General features: G+C 41.3%; 1 protein-coding gene across 2 annotated transcripts in view; it reads left to right on the top strand.

Moving 5' to 3' along the window:
• The window catches only part of PARP14 (poly(ADP-ribose) polymerase family member 14), a 56,437-nt gene extending 35,984 nt beyond the window's left edge, over positions 1-20,453 (top strand). For both annotated transcript variants that reach the window (XM_046002318.1, XM_046002319.1), the window contains 9 exons: positions 1,544-1,607; positions 4,988-5,137; positions 5,445-5,507; positions 5,834-6,001; positions 9,576-9,782; positions 12,922-13,521; positions 14,819-14,952; positions 18,062-18,236; positions 19,136-20,453. In XM_046002318.1, coding sequence (XP_045858274.1) covers positions 1,544-1,607; positions 4,988-5,137; positions 5,445-5,507; positions 5,834-6,001; positions 9,576-9,782; positions 12,922-13,521; positions 14,819-14,952; positions 18,062-18,236; positions 19,136-19,425 — 1,851 coding nt within the window. In that variant the 3' untranslated portion in view covers positions 19,426-20,453. The remainder of the gene's footprint in view (positions 1-1,543; positions 1,608-4,987; positions 5,138-5,444; positions 5,508-5,833; positions 6,002-9,575; positions 9,783-12,921; positions 13,522-14,818; positions 14,953-18,061; positions 18,237-19,135) is intronic.
• The last annotated feature ends 378 nt before the right edge of the window (positions 20,454-20,831 follow it).

Raw genomic sequence — 20,831 nt, forward strand, 5'->3', positions numbered from 1 at the left:
CAAATGCCTTATTTTGTCTTTTTTTTTTTTAGATTGATTTATTTATTTGAGAGAGTGAGAGTGCATGGATATGTGCTTGCACCAGGGGGAGGGGCAGAGGGAGAGGGAGAGAGAGAATCTCAAGTAGACCCCCCTGAGTGCAGAGGCTCCCTCACCCCATGAGCTGGGTCCGATCTCATCACCCTGAGATCATGACCCAAGTGGAAACCAAGAACCCAACACTCAACTGACCAAGCTACCCAGGTGCTCCTGCCTTATTTTGTTTTTATAGCTTGTTTGTTTGAATCACAATCCAAATAAGGCCTGTACATCACAGTGGAGCTGACATCCCTCAGTCCTCCTTTAATCTACAGGATTCCCTTCCATGTGAACATAGAAAGTTTAGTACATAATATAAAAGTTGTAGTCATCTAAGTAAGAGGAAAAATGGTTGTGGTCCTGTAAACAATGTTAGGACAATGTCAGAATTAGATGCGATTGAAAGGTGTAGTTAGAATGAACTCAGCACATCCCCATGGGAGTAGGAGAGTTGGGACTAGAAATACCAGCACCATCTTCTGCTCTAGAGAGTCCATCAACCAACAGTCCACCTTTACACACGGAGCTTGCCTGCCTGCCAGCCAGCCTGGCCACCCCTGGAGTCCTGTGAGCCTGGGATCCTGGCTTTGTAGTCCCACATCCCCCTCCCATCATTGGATCAATCTTTTAGCAGAGACGTTACTTATCCCCACCCCTGCCCCCAAATCTCTCTTGCTTGTTTAAAGGAGGAAGAAAGTGATGATTTGAGGATGTCCCCACCAGGCAAAGAAATGGAATTCACAGGTTCATTAACCCTAGAATACATACACCAGCCTCTTGCTTCAGAGAACACTACTCCCCAAGAGATTCCTCTCCTGGGACAAATAAGAAGTAAAAAAATGGAAGTGGTTTCTGTCATTGTGACTGTCTTTCTCTTAACTACTGTGTTTTTTACAACTGGCAAGATACTTCCTCTTATTTATTATGAAACCAATACTTCACTGTGGAAACTTTGAACCATACAAAATGCGTACATTCTTTTTGTCACGTTTCATTGTAATCTTCTTTTATACATGTGCACCTTTAGAAGTGGGATTATATAGTGCAACTTCATATCATTCTTTTTTTTATTTAATAGTATAAAAAGAGAATTTCCCTATTCCACTAACTATTCTTTGAAAATGGAATTCTTAATGGCCGCTAAACATTCCAACACACGGATATACCAAAATTCATTTAACCATTTCCCTGTTGGATTTTTAAACTGTTTTGTTTCTTCTCTGTTACAAATAGTATGTAATGACCATGCTTGTATTTATAACTTTCGTCACCTATTTAATAGTTTTCCTAGAATGCATTTGTAAAAACAGAATTATTTGTAGTATTTTCATAATTTCTTTGAGAGTAACACTTTGAGAGTTGTTCTCTCCTAAGTATGTGTTCACATAAGATCAAAATCCCTGATGAATCAGATTTATTCATCCATGGAGGACTGTAGTGGTCAAAACTGTCTTTGTATTTCCAGGCATTTTCAGATGAATTTGCCAGAAGGACGAATGGAAAAATGCCCAAGGCCGAAGATGCACAAGGTTCAGTAAAGCTATGAGATGAGAAATTATTTCTAGTTGCTGAATAACTATTCAGTGAAAGACGATAGTGATGATTCTAATGAAAGAATCAGCTAGTGATAAAGAAGATATTAACTTATATCCCATGCCCCTGAGTATGGAAAGCATTGGCTGGGCTTATGTGGTCTGAAGGGAAAGAGCAGACGGGTAAATTACATAATCTCTATAGTGGGCTTGTGAGTAGTGACGTGGCTACCAGTGTCTAAGGATGATGTGACAGGTGTTTGCAGGAACGGGTACATTTAGAGAGACAACACTAACCAAATGCTTCAGCTGTGTCAGAGCTGCTGTTGCTGCATTTGACTTTATCCAAACTCCCACTCTTAGAGTCTGCTGAGGCTTCTTGAATCGGAATGTGTATGTTTCCCATCAAAGTTGGGGATTTCTCATTCTTTTTTTTTTTTTAATTTTTAAAAAGATTTTATTTATTTATTTGACAGAGAGATCACAAGTAGGCAGAGAGGCAGGCAGAGAGCGGAAGCAGGCTCCCTGCTGAGCAGAGAGCCTGATGTGGGGCTCGATCCCAGGACCCTGAGACCACAACCTGAGCCGAAGGCAGAGGCTTAACCCACTGAGCCACCCAGGTGCCCCTCAATCATTCTTTAATTAGTTTACCAACTGGTCTCTCTCCAGTGCCCCAATAACATGAATGTGAAGTGTTTTGATAGCATTCCATGGGCCCTGGGATCTCTTTTTTTTTTCTTCCTCTTCCTTTTTTCGTCTCTTTTCTCTCTGTTCATCATGTTGAACAATTTCTATTGACCCACCTCCAAGTTTGTGGACTCTTTTCTCTGTCCACTGCCCATCCAGTGATTTTTTTTTTTTTACTTCAGATTCTGTAGTTTTAAACTCTAAAGTGTCCATGTGGTTCCTTTCTTTATGGTTTATAAACTGTAAACTGCAGAGCCTCCTCTTTTTCCATTCATTCCAGATCATTTTCAGGCACTCGGCTGTGTTTGCCTTGACCTCAGTTATAACAGATGCTTTAAAGTCTTTGTCAAGTAATTCCAACAGCTGGATCATCTTGAGATTAGCATCTGTAATTCAGTGTCTTGATCCTTGAGAACTGGTCACGTTTTCTGGTTCCTTACAGGACAAACCATTCTGGGTTATAGACTGGGCATTTTAAATATTATGTTGTGAAACTTGGGTCCTATTAAAATCTTCTGGAAAATGGTGATCGTTTTGTTTGTTTTAGCAGGTGGTCAGTCAGTTAAGTTAATTCTAAGCACTCTGTCTCACCTTCAGGGTGGGCAGCAGTTCCAATGTTAATTTAGTTCTCAAGGTCTTTGCCATGCAGCTTGGGTCTGTCCCCACACGTGCAGCTCCAGCTCTGTATTCGTACACAGAATAGGGGCGACCTTCTCCAGCTCTCACCTATCTGGGACTCCTATACTCTTTGCTCAAGGGAGCCCATTTTCTAGGTGCTCTGGCCAGAAACACAGGGTTCTCCAGGAGCTTAAGCTGCCTATTCATCTGCCTCACAATTTTGCGGGTAAGGGTTGTCCTTATGGGCAGAGTGGAGAGACAAAGAGGGAGAGAGAGAGAGAGAGAGCCACAGGTATGGCCCATGCATGCACATACAACTTTTTAAAAAAAGAATATTTAATGCTGTGAAATATATCACATAGAAGAATGCTTAAATCACAGATATTGAAATCAGTAGTTATGAAGCATATTTTTTATATTAAATCTCTATCTTTTCTTAAGAAATAGAGATTATCATAAATAAAATTTTGTGTAATTTACCATTATATAAGCATATTAATAAATAGACTGATGTATACTTATGTAAGCACTATGACTTTCTTATTATGTGAATACCCTTTTTAAAAAAATTAACATATAATGTATTATTTGCCCCAGGGGTACAGGTCTGTGAATCGTCAGGCTTACACATTTCACAGCACTCACCTTAGCACATACCCTCCCCAGTGTCCATTACCCAACCACCCTATCCCTACCCACCCACCCCCCAGCAACCCTCAGTTTGTTTCATGAGATTAAGAGTCTCTTATGGTTTGTCTCCCTCCCAATCCCATCTTGTTTCATTTTTCCCTCCCTATATGTCCCACAATCCCCCGCCCTGCCTCTCACCTTCCTCTCACCTTCCTCATATCAGAGAGATCATATGATAATTGTCTTTCTCTGACTGACTTATATCTCTCAACATAATACCCTCAAGTTCCATCCACATCATTGCAAATGGCAAGAGTTCATTTCTTTTGATGGCTGCATAGTATTCCATTGTGTATATACACCACATCTTCTTTATCCATTCATCTGTTGATGGACATCTAGGTTCTTTCCATAGATTGGCTATTGTGGACATTGCTGCTATAAACATTCGGGTGCACATGCCCCTTTGGATCACTACATTTGTATCTTTAGGGTAAATACCCAAGAGTTATACAACTTTTTTTTTAAGAAAAAGATTTTTTTTAACTCAGAGAGAGAGATAGTGCATGCGCACACAGGGACTGGGGAAGGGGCAGAGGGAGAGAGAGAGAATCTCAAGCAGACTCCCTGCTGAGCATGGAGCCCCGTGTGGGGCTTGTTCTGGCCACCAGGAGATCATCACCTGAGCTGAAATCAGGAGTAAGACAACGAACCAACTGAGCCACCCAGGTGTCCCCACATACATGCTTTCCAGAGCATAAGGACCCTCTCTTTTCATTCTTCCAGACAGAAAGACAGAATGCCTCTCAGAATTTTGGCTCCCTGTGGTGCCACCGTGGAGCTCTGCAACTGGGCTCATCTTGAGGCAAGGTCTGAGTTAAAAAAAGGAAAAATCTGGACAGTCATGAGGATTTCTTCTCATACTCTTCAGTTCACAGGGACCCTTTTTTCTAATCCTCTGTCTGCAAAGATAGGGATTCTCATGGCACAGTTCTGCAACTGGGGTCAACTTGGGCCAGTGCTGAGAGAGAAAGATGGAAAATTTCACGACAAAATAAAATGGGAAACTCTTCCAACCCCTTACCGGTGGCTTCTTCAAGTTTTGACTCCCTTCCCCAGTCTGTCTGCTGTTTACTTTTCAGGTATCAGTTAGTGGCTTCTTTGTATTTATCCTGCATTTTTAGTTGTAATTCTTGAGTGGGATAGGTGCGAGGGGGCCTGACATCACCTTGGCCAGCAGTAGAAGTTCACATTTGATACTTACTCTATTTTATAATCCTTTCTCAGAAACTGACCATCACTGGAGCTCAGAGTCAGGGCTGGTTAAGGGCTGGAGATCGGAGGGGGAAGAAGTATGAGAGAAATGCATCTGTAGGGTGTGAGATCTGAGTTATTCTTGCTGTTGCTGACTTGTTTAGGGACTCCATTTCCTTTCTTCTCAGGTTTCCGTGGGACTGTGTCGAGCCCTAATGTAGACGTGCATGAAATGAAAATTGGTCCCATCACCTTCCAGGTGGCCTTTGGAGATATCACTAAAGAAGAGGCTGATGTGATTGTAAATTCAACGTCAAAAGCATTTAATCTCAAAGCAGGTACTTTACTTATAGGATTTGAGTAGTATTAATAGTCAACTGTCCTATAGATGCTATAGCCAAACTGGTTTCTACAACTTTGGCTCATTAATAGTAATAATTTTAAGATATTTTGACATGGTTTCTAATAATTGGTAACATATAATTTATAAATTTTTCTTCTTTCTTATCAGAAATACCCAGCTTATGGGATTCCTTTGATGATTAGGAAAGCTTTTTTAGATAATGAAGCAATCATTCTGATCCAGATGTACTATTCTGATTTTCTTCAATTCATGTTTGTAACCCTCTTGCTTTTTTCCTATAGGGGTGTCCAGAGCAATTCTAGAATGTGCTGGACAAAATGTGGAAATGGCATGTTCTCGCCTAGGTAAGGCACCATACTGTTTTTTGGTTCAAAATTATAAGTAGTAGGCTGACTATGGAAGGTTTGGAGGGGCTGGGGAGAGTCTTGGGATTGGGGAGACAACATATTAATCTTAAAATCATACATTTGACCAAAGAATTCTAATCATAGACAATTAGAAGTGAAAAGTAATCTCACACTTGAAAAGATGAGATTCCTCAAAGACCATATTTTAGGAGTCTCTTTTCACATAAAATGCTTTATATGGCAAACCAAACATTTTGCTTTCTAAACAATCAAAGAAAGGATTCGGTGTCTGATTTTGCATCTCTCTATCTTGTGTCAACCAGCTGAAAAGGGCAACTGTGATTACATAGTTACCGAAGGTGGATTACTGAGGTGCAAGAACATTGTTCACGTCATTGGCGGAAGTGACGTCAAGCAATCAGTCTTCTTTGTTTTGCAAGAGTGTGAAAAACGGAAATACTCATCAGTTTGCCTCCCAGCCATTGGGACAGGTTTGTAACCTCTGGCTATCAAGGCGTCCCCCTTTCCTTCGCTCTGGTGCTATTAATATAGTCAATATAGTCAAGGCAGAGTCTGAGTCAAGGCAGCTCCTCACCCCAAGGCAGCCCCTAGGAGAATAAGCAAAGACTGTGGGTGGTTTAAGGAAGAGGAGAAAACAAAGAAAACTGAGGATAGTGTTGAATATTAGAGTCCATTTGCTCTGTACTCTGGGAGGGAAGAGAGAGGAAGGGAAGGAAGAGAAAGAAAGCCATCATCTCTCCTTCTCATTCCTCTGTTTCTTTTTTTTCCCCTGTCCCCTACGTTATTTAGTCTTTAACTCCCTCCTCCATCCCTTCTCCATGAAGATCATCAGAGCATCAGCTTGTACCTCCCAGTAGCTGACTCTGAGATAAGTATTCCTGGCCTTCTCCTCACACCTCTTACACAGTCGACTGTGTGAGTTGGCCCTAGGACATCTCTGCACAGGAGTCTCTCAGTCCCCAGAGTCTAATGGGTTCTGGTTCTAATGGGTCAGAAGTATAACTCCAGCTGTCTTCTTTTCAGCCTACTTGCCTCTTTTGTTTTCTTCAGACGACTTAAGAGTTGTGTTAAGTCTTCATATATAAGGATGGTGCTGCGGGTTTATCATGAGTAAGGTGATTGCTCTTTGAGCTTTTCCCCCAGGAATCTGAGTCATGGGCGTTGATTACGAATTTCTGCTTGGTTTCCCCTCAGAGATCTGGTCAAGGGAGCAGATAACTCTCAGACTTGAAGTGGAATGTAGCTGACTGGTCCCAGAGAGACAGCACTCTGCACTGGATTAGTGATTCTGCGCACAGGAATCTCTTTGAGTGTCTCACGCTCACATTCTAGGTCCTCCAAAAGCTTAGCCTCGGTACATTTAACCAACCTTGTCACCTCAGCTTTCTTCTAGTATTCTGTTATTTTAATTTCTATAATTCTGTAATTCTGTAATTTAAATTCTGTAATTCTGTAATTCTCATTCCTCTTAATGTCCCCACATGGAATGCTACATCTATGTTATTACTTTTATATTTCTGAAAGTATAATTTATATATAGTTCCTTTATGTTTTCATGACCCTTGTGGTATTATCCAGTTTGGCAGTTTAGCCAGCATGTCTGTCTGCCTGTTTGTCTGTCTGTCTCTCTCCTCTCTGTCTTTTGTGGACACCCTCTAATGACTCACCAGTCTCTGTCTCCACTGATTTTTTTCCTGAGCTCTGGTCTTGTGTTTCTACATAGGCTTTATCTGGGCCAAGAAATCAGACAACCCAAGGGTGACCCAGCCTTTCCCAAGAAAAACAAGGAAATGAGGCTGTTTTAGTGTTGCATGCATATGTGATTGAGTATTTCTGGGTCACTGCAAACCTGTTGTTTCTTCCACTGACCTGGCTACATGGCTGGTCTGCACAAATACATCAAGATTAGCAGATTCTCCGTGTTTGTCATCTTTACTAATCTCTGTCACCACTTGAGCTGCTCCTTAGACTAACGGATGGGGGAACTCTCTCCTTTAGTGGTGTTTATGAGTTGAGGTGGACTGCATTTGAGACGGCTTCTGGCTGTCAAAGAGGCTCTCTCCTTGGTTCCTTACACATACCTGCCTAGGGGGAGAGAGTGGGTGGTCAGTGATACTTGCCAGCACTTCAAGTTCAAAGCAGACTGTGAACTCCAAGTTCAAAGCAGACTGTGAACTCCAATTCATTGCCTTCTCCCCCAGACTTGCCCTTCCTCTTATATCTCTGATCACGTTAAAAACATCACTTTCTACCTAGAATCCTTGATTCCATCCTCTTGATCACTCCTATATCCATTAGCTTATTAACTAATTTGATTATTTAACTATTTCCCAAGTGGCTGCCATGTGCCAGGCACTGTGCTTAGGCACTGGGGACAGAAAGCTAAGAAAAGGGTCTAGTCCCCAAGGAGCACCTAGCCTACTGTGAGAGACAGACATGTAAACAATGCAGTACAGCATGACTCAGGGTGTACACAGCAAGGTATGTGTGGGGCAAAAAAGGGGGAACCAAGAGTCGAAGATAAACCCAGTTGGTCACTAGGTCCTGATGACTTCACTTCCCAACTATCTTCACAGTCCCTGTACCAGACTCTTCATTCTGGCCTCTTCTCTTCGTTCGGCTCTTGTCTTTTGCCTAAACTGTTATTGTAGCCTCCTATATAGACCTGGGCTCTCTGCCCTAGTTTCTTCTCCACATACCTCACCCCTGAATTTACCTCGGAAAAAAAAAGGGATCTCAAAAACAGATCTTTTCCCCTGAACACACCGGGCTGAACATACCACACCCCTGTTACATAGTTCTGTTTGCCATAACCTTTTCCTCAGTTTCTCATACTTGATTGCTGACTACCTCTTCATGCCCATATATCAAACCCTTTGTGTTCTAAGTGACTAGATAAGAGTGAGCCCATGATGGGACATAGTAAATGTTGAGAGTGAATGAATGTATCTGAACTCTCCCATTTAAATTCTTCCAAAAATCGTGAGATAACCATAGCTTTGCAAAGGAGAATTTCTCTTTTCGTGATCATCTAATCCAAAAAACTAAAGAAACCCTCTTGCTCAGTCTTGTATGTGATTTGTCTACTTTTGCACAAGTGTCTACATAGCCAGGCCAAAGTGGTCTACTCTGACTTTGGCAGCAACTGTGGATGCCATCAAAAGGGAAATTCCAAGTGGGCTATTAGTCTATCATACTGGGTTGGCCAGGGGACTTTGACATTGCTCTCCATTGTCATTTGCCAGCTGCCATTTGTTTGTATGTGACTGCTTCCATGGCTTTACATGGGAGTTTTCATGATCTTACCTAGGCAGTAGACTTGAGAAACAAGATATGGAACATTCTGGGAAAAGTAAAAGACTCGCTGTGGTGACCACCTTGAACCCAGAAAATAAGCTAAAATCTCACTGAGTATGCTAGAAAAGACTTCCTAGAAGTTTGTGGATAACAGGTGTACAAAGAATTATAGATTATAACAGACAACTTAGAGCTCCAAGTGTCTTACAAAAATCAGCTTGGCTTAAATCAGGTCCCCCAAAACATCTGGAAGAATAAGGATACATGCATCTAATCAGGTGACTATGAGCAAAGAAGAAAAATTATTGTTCTTTTTAAAGAGCATGAGATTTAAAAAAAAAAAAAAGAGCATGAGATTTCAACATATATTCACATTTTTTGCTTTTTACAGACCCTTGAGGACACGAATGAGCCAAAAAATGTTAATTGCGCTTTGTAACACAGAGGAACAGTGAGCGAGTGTCAGCTCGACAGAGGAGATACAAACATCAGATACCAAAAGTTAGATTTCCTGGGTCCTTTGTTCATTGTTGGGCTATTGGCTTCCTGACGTCCTGGAATAGCAGCTCCCTGGTGCATCTAGGGCTTCAAAAGTGTTTGCTCATGCATTGCTAGAAAGACCATCCTGTGACGATGAACGAGTTGGGCAGTAGGCATTCATTCTGTGAGGACTCAAATCCCCAAATTATTTCTCAGCCTTCCCAGCTGGGTCTCCCTCACCCCAGTTTTTATTATCTGCCTTTCCAGGAAATGCCCAAAAAGACCCAGAGGAGGTTGCTAATGCCATGATTGATGCCATCGAAGACTCTGTCCAGAAAGGAATGCTCCAGTCTGTGAAAAAAGTTAAAGTTGTTATCTTTCTGCCTCATCTACTGGATGTGTTTTGTGACAGCATGAAAAAAAGAGAGGCATCTCTGGCTTCTCTCCAGCCATCTTTGAGGTCTAAATTGACACGTGAGTTGACCATTTTTTTATGAAATGCCTGTTCTTAATATTGATGTCATATGAGAAATAGCTAATCTTTAACAAACTGTCAGAATGAGAAATTAAGAAAATAATTCCATTTACAATGACATCAAAAAGAATGAAATACCTAGGAATAAATTTAACCAAGAAGGTAAAAGACCTGTACTCTGAAAACTATGAGACACTAATGAAAGAAGTTGAAGATCACACAAATGGAAAAATACACCATGCTTATGGGTTGTAAGAATTAATATTGTTAAAATGTCTGTGTTACCCCAAGCAATCTAGATTCAGTGCAGTCCCTATCAAAATTCCAATGGCATTTTTCACATAACTAGAACAAAGAATCTTAAATTGTGTGGACCCACAAAAGACCCCTAATAACCTAAGCAATCTTGGAGAAAGAAGAACAAAGCTAGAGGCATCACACTTCCTGATTTCAAACTATATTACAAAGCTATAGTAATCAAAACAGTATGGTATTGGCATAAAAACAAATATATTAATGGGACAGAACAGAGAACCCAGAAATAAGTCTATGAATATACAGATCTGCCTTCACTTACAATGGGGTTATATCTGATAAACCTACTGTAAGTTGAAAATGTCTTAAGTCAAAAATGCATTTAATACATCTCACCTATAGAACATCATAGTTTAGCCTAACCTACCTCTTTTTAAAAAAATTTTTTTATTAACATATAATGTATTATTAGCCCCAAGGGTACAGGTCTGTGAATCAGGTTTACACACTTCACAGCACTCACCATAGCACATACCTTCCCCAGTGTCCATAACCCAAACACCCTCTCCCTACCCTCCCACCCCCAGCAACCCTCAGTTTGTTTTGTGAGATTAAGAGTCTCTTATGGTTTGTCTCCCTCCCGATCCCATCTTGTTTCATTTATTCCCTTCCTACCCCCCAAATCCCCAGCATTGCCTCTCAACTTCCTCATATCTGGGAGATCATATGATAATTTTCTTTCTCTGATTGACTTCTTTCACTAAGCATAATACCCTCTAGTTCATCCATATCATTGCAAATGGCAAGATTTCATTTCTTTTGATGGCTGCATAGTATTCCATTGTGTATATATACCACATCTTCTTTATCCATTCATCTGTTGACTAGCCTAGCCTACCTTAAACATACTCGGAACACAGTAGCCTATTTTATAATAGCCTGTTTTATAATAAAGTGTTGACTGTCTCATGTACCTTACTGAACACTGTAATGGAAGTGAAAACAGAATGGCTTTGTGGGTACAGAATAGTTGTGAGTGTGTTGGTTGGTTGTCTATCCTCATGATTGCTTGGCTGACTGGGAGTTGTGACTTGCTGCCACTGTCCACCATCACACGAGCGTGTGACACCATATATTACTAGCTCTGGGAAAGATCTAAATTCAAAATTCAAAGTACAGTTTCTACTGAATGTGTATCATTTTCATATTATCATAAAGTCAAAAAATCATAAGTTGAACCATTGTAAGTTGGGGACCATCTGTGTGATCAATGCATTTATAACAGAGGAACCAAGAATATACAATGGGGGAAAGGATAGTCTCTTCAATAAATAGTATTTGGATGCTTGCTTCAGCAGCACATACACTGAAATAAACAGTGCTGGGAAAACTGGACAGACAAATGCAAAAGAATGAAACGGGACTACTATCCTATACCATACACAAAAATCTACTCAAAATGGATTAAAGATCTGAAACCATAAAACTTCTAGAAGAAAACGTGGGGAGGAAGCTTCTATACATCAGGCTTGGCAATTTTTTTTTTTTTTGACACCAAAGCTCAAATGGCAGAAGCAAAATAAACATATGGGACTACCTCAAACTAAAAAGCTTTTGCATGGCAAAGAAAACCATCAATAAAATGAAAAGGCAACCTATGGGATGGGAGAAGATATTTGTAACTAATATATCTGATAGGGGTCAATAAACAAAGGGATTAATATATAAAGATTTCATCCAGCTCAATAGGAGACAAATAATCAATAAACAAATAATCTGATTTTAAAATGGGCAGGGGCACTGGGTGGCTCAGTCGTTAAGCATCTGCCTTTGGCTCGGGTCTTGATCCAGGGTCCTAAGATCAAGCCTTGCATTGGGCTCTCTGCTCAGTGGGAAGCCTGTTTCTCACTCTCCCACTCCCCCTTCTTGTGTTCCCTCTCCTGCTGTGTCTCTCTCTGTCAAATAAATGAAAAAAATCTTTTTTTAAAAATGGGTAGAGGCTCTGAATAGACATTTTTCCAAGGAAGAAATATACAGATGGCAAACAGACACAACAAAAGATGCTCAACATCACTCATCATTGGGGAAAAGCAAATCAAAACCATAAAAAGATACACCTCACCTGATAGAAAGGCTATTATGAAAAAGACAAAAAACAAGTGTTGGTGAGGATGTAGAGAAAAGGAACCCTTGTGCACTGTTGGTGGGAATGTAAACTGGTACAGCCACTGTTGAAAACAGTATGAAGTTTCCTCAAGAAATTAGAAATAGAACTACCATATGATCCAGAAATTCCATTTCTGGGTATTTATCTTAAGGTGACAATAAAAGAAACTATCTCCAAAAAGATATCTGCACCCCCATGTTCGTTGCAGTAGTATTTACAAAACCAAGACATGGAAAAACCTAAGTGCCCACCAACAAATGAATGGATAAAGAAAATGTGGTATATCTATCTATTTATGTCTATCTACACACGCATATGTAGCGTGTATGTGTATATTACACACATGCACACAATGGAATATCATTCAGCCATAAAAAAGAAGGAAATCCCTTTGTGATAACATGGATGGACCTAGAGGGTACTGTGCTAAGTGAAACAAGACAGAGGACAAATACTGTATGATCTGACTTATATGCGGAATCTTAAAAAACAAACCAACTCATAGACACAGAGAATAGATAGGTGGTTGCCAGGTTGCCAGAGACAAGCAGGGGTGGGGTGGGAGATAAGGATGGGTGAAACGAATGAAGGGGGTCAAAAGGTACAAACTTGTGGTTATAAGATAAGTAAGTCGTGGAGATGTAATGTATAGCATGGTGACAAAAAGAGAGAGGGAGAGAAAACAATAGCTAATCTTCCTTTCTTTTCTTTTTTAGCATTTGTGGAATCCCCAAGTCAATTTCCACAAAAGCAGAATCCGTTGGTTTTGAAAAAGAAAACAGAATCAGCAAGTTTTCAGGTGTGTGGTGAAAGTGAAAAATGTATAAAAAACGTTGCCTCCTGGATACAGAATCTGATCACAAAGGAACTATGTCCTTACACCAATGAAGATGAGTGTATCAAAGATTTTAATGAAAAAGAATATCAGAAATTGAATGAGCTACAGGAGAACTTAAATATTGCCATTTGCTTGGACAATAAAAGACCCTTGATTGAAGTTTTTGGAATTGGCAACGATCTGACACAGGCTAGAAATGCAATTGAGGAAATGATCAAAGGAATGAGATTGGCCAAGGAACAGAAATCCCAGGCAGAGTTAATCAGTGAATTTATAGAATGGCAATATTGCAACAATAGTACTTTTCAGAGTTTTGACAAAATAACCAATCTGCAATTGGAGACTTCATGGAAGGCAAAGAAAAGGAGAACTGTTGTCAAAATTAATCATCAGAGCTACACAGTGGACCTGAGCACATACACGGCTACAGATGCAAAAGGACACAGTTTACTTGTTCAGCGCCTCATGAAATCAGAAGGTGAGTCAGAGTGTGGGCTTGCTATCCATTATTTTACACCTCCTTTGGACTTAACACCATTTTGTACACATGTTGAAATTGTATTCACGTAGATAAAATTGAAGCAACCCTTGTGGAATGAAATAGAAAACTTGGTCTCTAAGCTAAGGAGCTTACGTCATGGACAGGGAGATGTAGCATGGGTGCACTCAACAGCCTGAGGACGACCTTCTTAATGGTGCAAGACCCAAACCTTTGGGTGCAAAACCCAAGACCCAAACCTTGCATTTGTTCCCGTCTCTACAGTTTACATGCTTCCCAGAGTCAGTTCTGCTGTGGAGGTAATGGCTGCTTCAGTCAGGAGACGGAAAGCCATGGGCTTTAAAGAAAAGTGGCCCAAGGTTTTCTAGAACAAAAGAAGACAGCCTGGTCAGAGTGGGCACTCTCTGTGCCTGTGACTGATAACCCAGGAAGGACTGGGAGCCTGTGGGATCTCCTCCCAGAATTTACTCCTCCCCTGCCCTGAACACCTTAAGTCACACACCAGGAAAAAGACCTTCAGATTCTCTGACTGGATCTGCCCCCCATGAAGGGAATGCTTGTGCTGTGTAGATAGCCTTTCCTGCCTATGAACCACACAGGTCCTCCACGGGAGACCAGTAAGTTGGCTTCCAGTATAAAATCTTCATTTCTCATGAGATCCGTGTGAGTGAATTCTTCAGACTCTGAGCAACCCCAGGGAAAGGACAAATCAAGTGTACTATTCTGTTCAGCAGAAAGGAAGGCAGAACTGCCACCACCTGCCACAGAGCCAAACTGCTGTCCACCCAACCCTTAAGGATGCGGGGAAGAATAATAACAGGATAGATGTGGAGGGCCTTGTGAGGGTGAGGAGTTCTGACAAAAATCCACACTGTTGCAACAAGACCGTTGTAGGGAAATAATTTCCTGTTATTAAATTATGACAGATTAGAGACTGAACAGAATATGCAGCTGAGTTACACTACACAATTCTCAAATGTAAGCATGATCGAAACTTACTAAGATGCAGGTACCCAGGCTCCACTGCTCTGAGAGTTTCAGTCATAGATCTTTGGGTTTTTTTCTTAACAAGCATTACAGCTGCTTCTGCTGTCGGTTGTCCAAGGGCCACACTTTGAGAAACATTCTCCTAGAAAGACAAGGAACTTCTTGAACACATGGAGTTAGGGGATTGTAAAGTAAGAACACAGATGATACTCGGTTCTTCAGAGCAGACCAGGAATGTGCGGATGGGCCTTCCCAGGTGTGTGGGAGTCCTCAAATGTCCTCTTTGCAGTTAAGACCCCCGAGCACTGGAGTGATATGAAGCAGCAGGATTTCTGTGTGGTAGAGCTCCAGCCTGGGCATGCAGAATATAACACGGTGGCAAGCAAGTTTAATCAGACCTGCTCACACTTCTACATAGAGAAGGTAAGGCTTCTGCTGACATGGAATTTTCTGAATGATGGAAATAAGTGGTATCATGGTCCTGGATAAATATATAAATACATTTGCATTAATTTCCCATCTCCCTTTTTTGGGGGGCTCAGAATTAGAATATTCTACAGTAATCAGATTTTAGGTTATAGATTCTACTCCTATCACCATCATTACAGACACATTAAGAGAGATCTTGTCAGTATTACAATATAATATTAGATTGCCATATGATATTAGAATACTAAAACCAGGTGTTGACTTAGGAAGGAGCTGGTTAGTAGTGATCTTGAAGAGACAGCTGGTAGAAGTCTTCCCAAGAGGAAGAAATCTTTCCCCAGAGGAAGAACCAGTGAGTGACCCTAAGGAGGAAAGAAAGAGGAAGGTCCTCAAGAAATTTCTTCCTCCTGAGGAGAAGCCACTCAGTAGTGGTCCTGTGGAGGCTGCTGGCAGCAAGACCAGCAGCTCCCAGAAAAGGACAAGTTCCAAAAGTTAGCCCAGGAGAATTGAAATGGACATTCCCTCACCCAACCCTATAAAGCAAATTCACAAGAATCCCTGAAGCCAAGTAATAAAGAAAAAAAACAAAGACAGAGCTTCAGGGTTGATTTGGCAACTAGCAGACACCACAAAGAGATTCGCAGAGGCCCTCTGATCAGGATTATGTGCTCCTGCTCTGCCAGTCACAGATCAGCAGTGCACGCTTCCGGGATAAATCCAACAGTCCTTTCCTTTTCATCTCCCTTATTTTGGCAACTTCCACTTAAAAAAAAAAAGATTTATTTGAGAGAGCAAGAGCACATGTGAGTTGGGTGAGGAGCCGAAAGAGAGACAATCTCAAGCAGACTCCCCGCTGAGCGAGAGCCTGACGTGGGGCTTGATCCCATGACCCTGAGATCATGACCTGAGGCGAAGCCAAGAGTCAGACACTAAATCAGCTGAGCCACGCAGGTGCCCCTGGAACATTCCACTTTCAGACATCACTATTGCTCTTTGAAATTATGTCCCATTTGACCTGTGGCAGTATTATAGTAATGCTTTCTTTTTTAACTAATTTTCCTTTTGTTATCCCAGTTATCTATTTCTCCTCCAAACCCCTAATCCTAGTTTTACCCACATTACATATATTTTGGTCTTCTGTCTCTGCACTTCACCAGGAAAAGTTTTTCCCTTCTTGGCTTCAGCTGTTATTTCAATGTTGATAGCTCCCAAGTCAATCTCACCAACCTGGACCTTTGATCAAGCTTTACAACATATTCCAGTGACCTATAAAATCTCTGCTTGTCTATGTAGCTGCAAATCAGTTTCTCTCAACCTAACCCATCATCTCACCATTTCCTTTTCCTTCCCCACTTCTGTCCTTGGTTCACCACTTTCTGAGTAAAGCTAGACATCTTTGGGTGCCTTCCCTTCATCCATCATAACGAGTTTGCCAGTAAGGCCTGCGTTTTCTCTCTTTGCAAATTTTTCTTACTCCCTATTTCTGACACTGCTCTTTATTCATGTACTTAAGCACATAATAACTCAAGAAGACTTGGCATTTCTTACAAAGACACGTATCATACCTTCAGATAAAATAAATAGATGAAGAAAATGGACAAAAAAGAGGGAAGGAAAAATAAAGTAAAGCAAATAAGTTTCCTTTCAGATACCAAGCACAGTCATCTATCTGGTAGTGGCTGACTGGCCCATTTTGATGAGATGCCAAGTCCAGACTGAGCAGGACAGTCCAGTGGACCACTGATGTCTGCAGGGGGCCTTGGAGGCTTGCCATGTGTTGGAGAATGGCCAGAGAAATGATTTCACTGGTTTTTTGTGTGTGTGGTTTTTTTTTGTTTGTTTGTTTGTTTGTTTTTTTGTAGTGGATCCTTCTCTCAAATAAAATCCTATGTGAAAGTCCAGTGTGTGAAACAGATAGACCTAAAGCTACTTAGGGTACCTCTGTAGAAATCCTTAACAGTGTGAAAACACTAAAAATAGGTGGTTATTATCCTCCCTGACTGTTAGGGCCTGTGACAAAGATTTTTAACATCCGTAAACTTCCACATAGATGGAATAATTTTGCCACATTTGCCTTTCTGTCTCTTTGGGTTTTTGCTGAAGCATTTGAAAGTAAGTTGCAGATATCATGACACTCCTGAATATTTGAGTGCGTATCTCCTGTGAATGAAGACAGTCTCCTAAATAACAACATTGCTGTCCCATATAAGAAAATTTACAGTAGTTCGGTAATATCTAATAGAATCCATATTCAGATTTCCCCAACTGTTTACTTTCTTATAACTCTCCCCTCTCCAATAGACCTTTGGTCATTCTGTCTCCTCTGTCTCTTCTGATCTAGAATGGTATTCCTACATTTTAAAAAATAATTTTTCATAATACTGAATTTTTAAAAGAGTTTAAGCCAGTTGTGTTATAGAATGTCCTATATTCTGACTCTGTCTTGTCTAGATTTTCTTTTCTTTTTTTTTAAGAACTCAAGCAAGTTTACTTATAGAGTCAAGATCTGTCTGATTCCTCCTGGGTCCTGCTATCCAGGACACAAGGAATTTCCACCACACGATGGAGGCCACTTCCCAAAGTGGATGGTCAAATTGTGGACGCTATGATCTGCAACCAGATCCCACCCCACCAGGACTCATGCCCCACTCTTCCAACTGGACCAGAGATTAATTTTCATTAATTAACTTCCTTCTGGACTAGATCCTCTAGTGCTTCTCCCACCAGTAGAACATGGCTAACCAGGTGAACCAGTGACCCAGAAGGACTTAGGAGGAGAGAGGCCAAGGGACCAAGTGAAGTAGACGGCAACCAGAGCAGTCATTGAACTGAAGATAAAAAGCAGGAGTTGGGGAGGCTTGGTCAGATCCTAAACACTGTTTGCTCTCATGTGGTGCAGTAAAAGATGTTAAAAACTGAAATTAATATTCTTCCCAAGGTCTGCTTTTGTGAAACAGTGGATCTAAAAAGATTTCTGAATGTAGAAAGGTGCCATCTGGCATTGAATTTATTTTAATTTTTATTTATGAAAAATAATGGTCATACCTGTATCTTGCCAAAGGGTCTTGGCACTGACGGAATATTTCTCCTTGTTGATTTGCAGATTGAGAGGATCCAGAATCCAGATCTCTGGAATTGCTACCAAACAAAGAAGAAAACCATGGATGCCAAGAATGGGCATAAAAACAATGAGAAGCAGCTCTTCCACGGGACAGATGCTGACTCAGTGCCACATGTCAACCGAAATGGCTTTAACCGCAGTTATGCTGGAAAGAACGGTAAGGAAGCAAGTAATCTGGCTGCTCTGAATGGGGTGTCGGCTGTGAGAACCGAAACTGGCAAGGGACAGTGTGGACTGATTGCGTTGTGTCCCTTCATGGTTGGCGGCCATGCTGCGGCCAGAGTTTCAAGGCTGAGCTCGTTATGTTTCATCCCAGAAGGACTGCCTGGACCTCTGGGATGGAGGAATGACATTTAAAAATTTAAAACACATGAAAAAAATTTTTAAGAGGTTTTGGAGTGAAGAACTGAACATTACTTTAACCTTATTTGGCGTATTGGGTCAACGCATCAGATTATAGACTAAACTGAACTTTTTTTTTTTTTTTACTTTGTTTTTTCAGTGTTCCAAGATTCATTGTTTATGCACCACACCCAGTGCTCCATGCAATATGGGCCCTCCTGAATACCCACCACCAGGCTCACCCAACCCCTACTCCCTTCCCTCTAAAACCCTCAGTTTGTTTCTCAGAGTCCGCAGGCTCTCATGGTCCATTTCCCCCTCCGATTTCCCCCAACTCACTTCTCTCCATTTCCCAATGTCCTCCGTGTTATTCCTTATGCTCCACAAGTAAGTGAAACCATATGATAATTGACTCTCTGGCTTGACTTACTTCACTTAGCATAATCTCCTCCAGTCCCATCTGTGTTGATATAAAAGTTGGGTATTCATCCTTTCTGATGGAGGCATAATACTCCATTGTGTATATGGACCACATCTTCTTTATCCATTTGTCTGTTGAAGGGCCTCTTGGCTCTTTCCACAGTTTGGCGACTGTGGCCATTGCTGCTATGAACACTGGGGTACAGATGACCCTTCTTTTCACTACATCTGTATCTTTGGGGGTAAATACCCAATATAAACTGAACTTCTTAAAAATGTTTTTTCTATTCACAGCTGTGGCATATGGAAGGGGAACCTATTTTGCTGTTGATGCCTCTTATTCTGCTAATGATACATACTCCAGACCAGACAGCCATGGGAGAAAGCATATGTACTATGTGCGAGTACTTACCGGAACCTACACACGTGGAAATCACTCACTAATTGTGCCTCCTCCAAAGAGGCCTGAAAACCCTACTGACCTGTATGACACCGTCACAGATTGTGTGCAGAATCCCCACTTATTTGTGGTATTTTATGACTACCAGGCTTACCCAGAGTACCTCATTACTTTTACCAATTAACATCTGAGTATCCTTCCCAGAAGACATTGCTCGTCTATACATGCCAAGTTGTAAAACAAGTTTTAGATGTTTTTTTCCTCTTAACAGCATTTTGTAAGATCAAAGGATCCTTGTCACTGAAATCAGACTTTCTTCAACTTCTACTTCATACCTGGAATGAACCTATCTTAAGAGCAATACATTTGAGAATTTAAATCACATAACTTAGTTACAGCTGTGTGTCCACAACCGTGGACATCAAATCTGCAGAAGCAAAGAACAAGGTTGTAGTCTTGGGAAGGAGAGAATGCGTTCATCTTAAAGGCAGAGAGCACAGCTATGCAATTTCAGCGCTGCTGCGAAGGAGACAGCTGTATATCACGTCAGGATGCCATATTCCTGTGAGAAGCACAGTATTACTGAGTGGGGAGGACTGCTGATTTCCGGGCGGCCAGGGATGTTGTCTCTCTCTCTCTCTTTTTTTTAATCCCTGGGCTGAGATCTGTGCCTGATGTAAATAGATGCTCCAGAACATTCCATAAACCAACGAAGAAAGAAAACTAGTTAGACTCCAACCAAAGTAGGAGCCATCTCTTTAATATCCTTGACTTGTCTCTTTGCCTTAAATTGAACAGATTCTGTGACAGGGAATTCTGTTCTTCACAAACTGCACCATGACATGTGGGACAGCTCAAGACTGGCTTCTGTGTCCTGTACAGTTCAGCAGACGTGGTCGACCTTGTGGCCCACGGGGAACTGGGTCCCATGGACTTGTGCAACACAGCAGTTCTGGCTCCGACTGGTCCTTTTCTATGTTGACCCCAAATCTGCCTTCATCTAACTTCTGTTGGTGACAGAAATTAGATGACAGTGACAATAGTGGGATACTTCCAGGGTGAAACCCTTCTACTATGTTAAGATTGAGTTCCCCTGACACCAGTTAGAATGGCCAAAATTAGCAAGACAGGAAACAACATGTGTTGGAGAGGATGTGGAGAAAGGGGAACCCTCTTACACTGTTGGTGGGAATGCAAGTTAGTGCAGCCACTTTGGAGAACAGTGTGGAGACTCCTGAAGAAATTAGGAATAGAGCTTCCCTATGACCCTGCAATTGCACTGCTGGGTATTTACCCCAAAGATACAGATGTAGTGAAAAGAAGGGCCATCTGTACCCCGATGTTTATTGCAGCAATGGCTACGGTCGCCAAACTGTGGAAAGAACCAAGATGCCCTTCAACGGATGAATGGATAAGGAAGATGTGGTCCATATACACAATGGAGTATTATGCCTCCATCAGAAAGGATGAATACCCAACTTTTGTAGCAACATGGACGGGACTGGAAGAGATTATGCTGAGCGAAATAAGTCAAGCAGAGAGAGTCAAGTATCATATGGTCTCACTTATTTGTGGAGCATAACAAATAAC

The sequence above is a fragment of the Meles meles genome, chromosome 4 (assembly GCF_922984935.1).
Source record: "Meles meles chromosome 4, mMelMel3.1 paternal haplotype, whole genome shotgun sequence".
NCBI lineage: Eukaryota > Metazoa > Chordata > Mammalia > Carnivora > Mustelidae > Meles > Meles meles.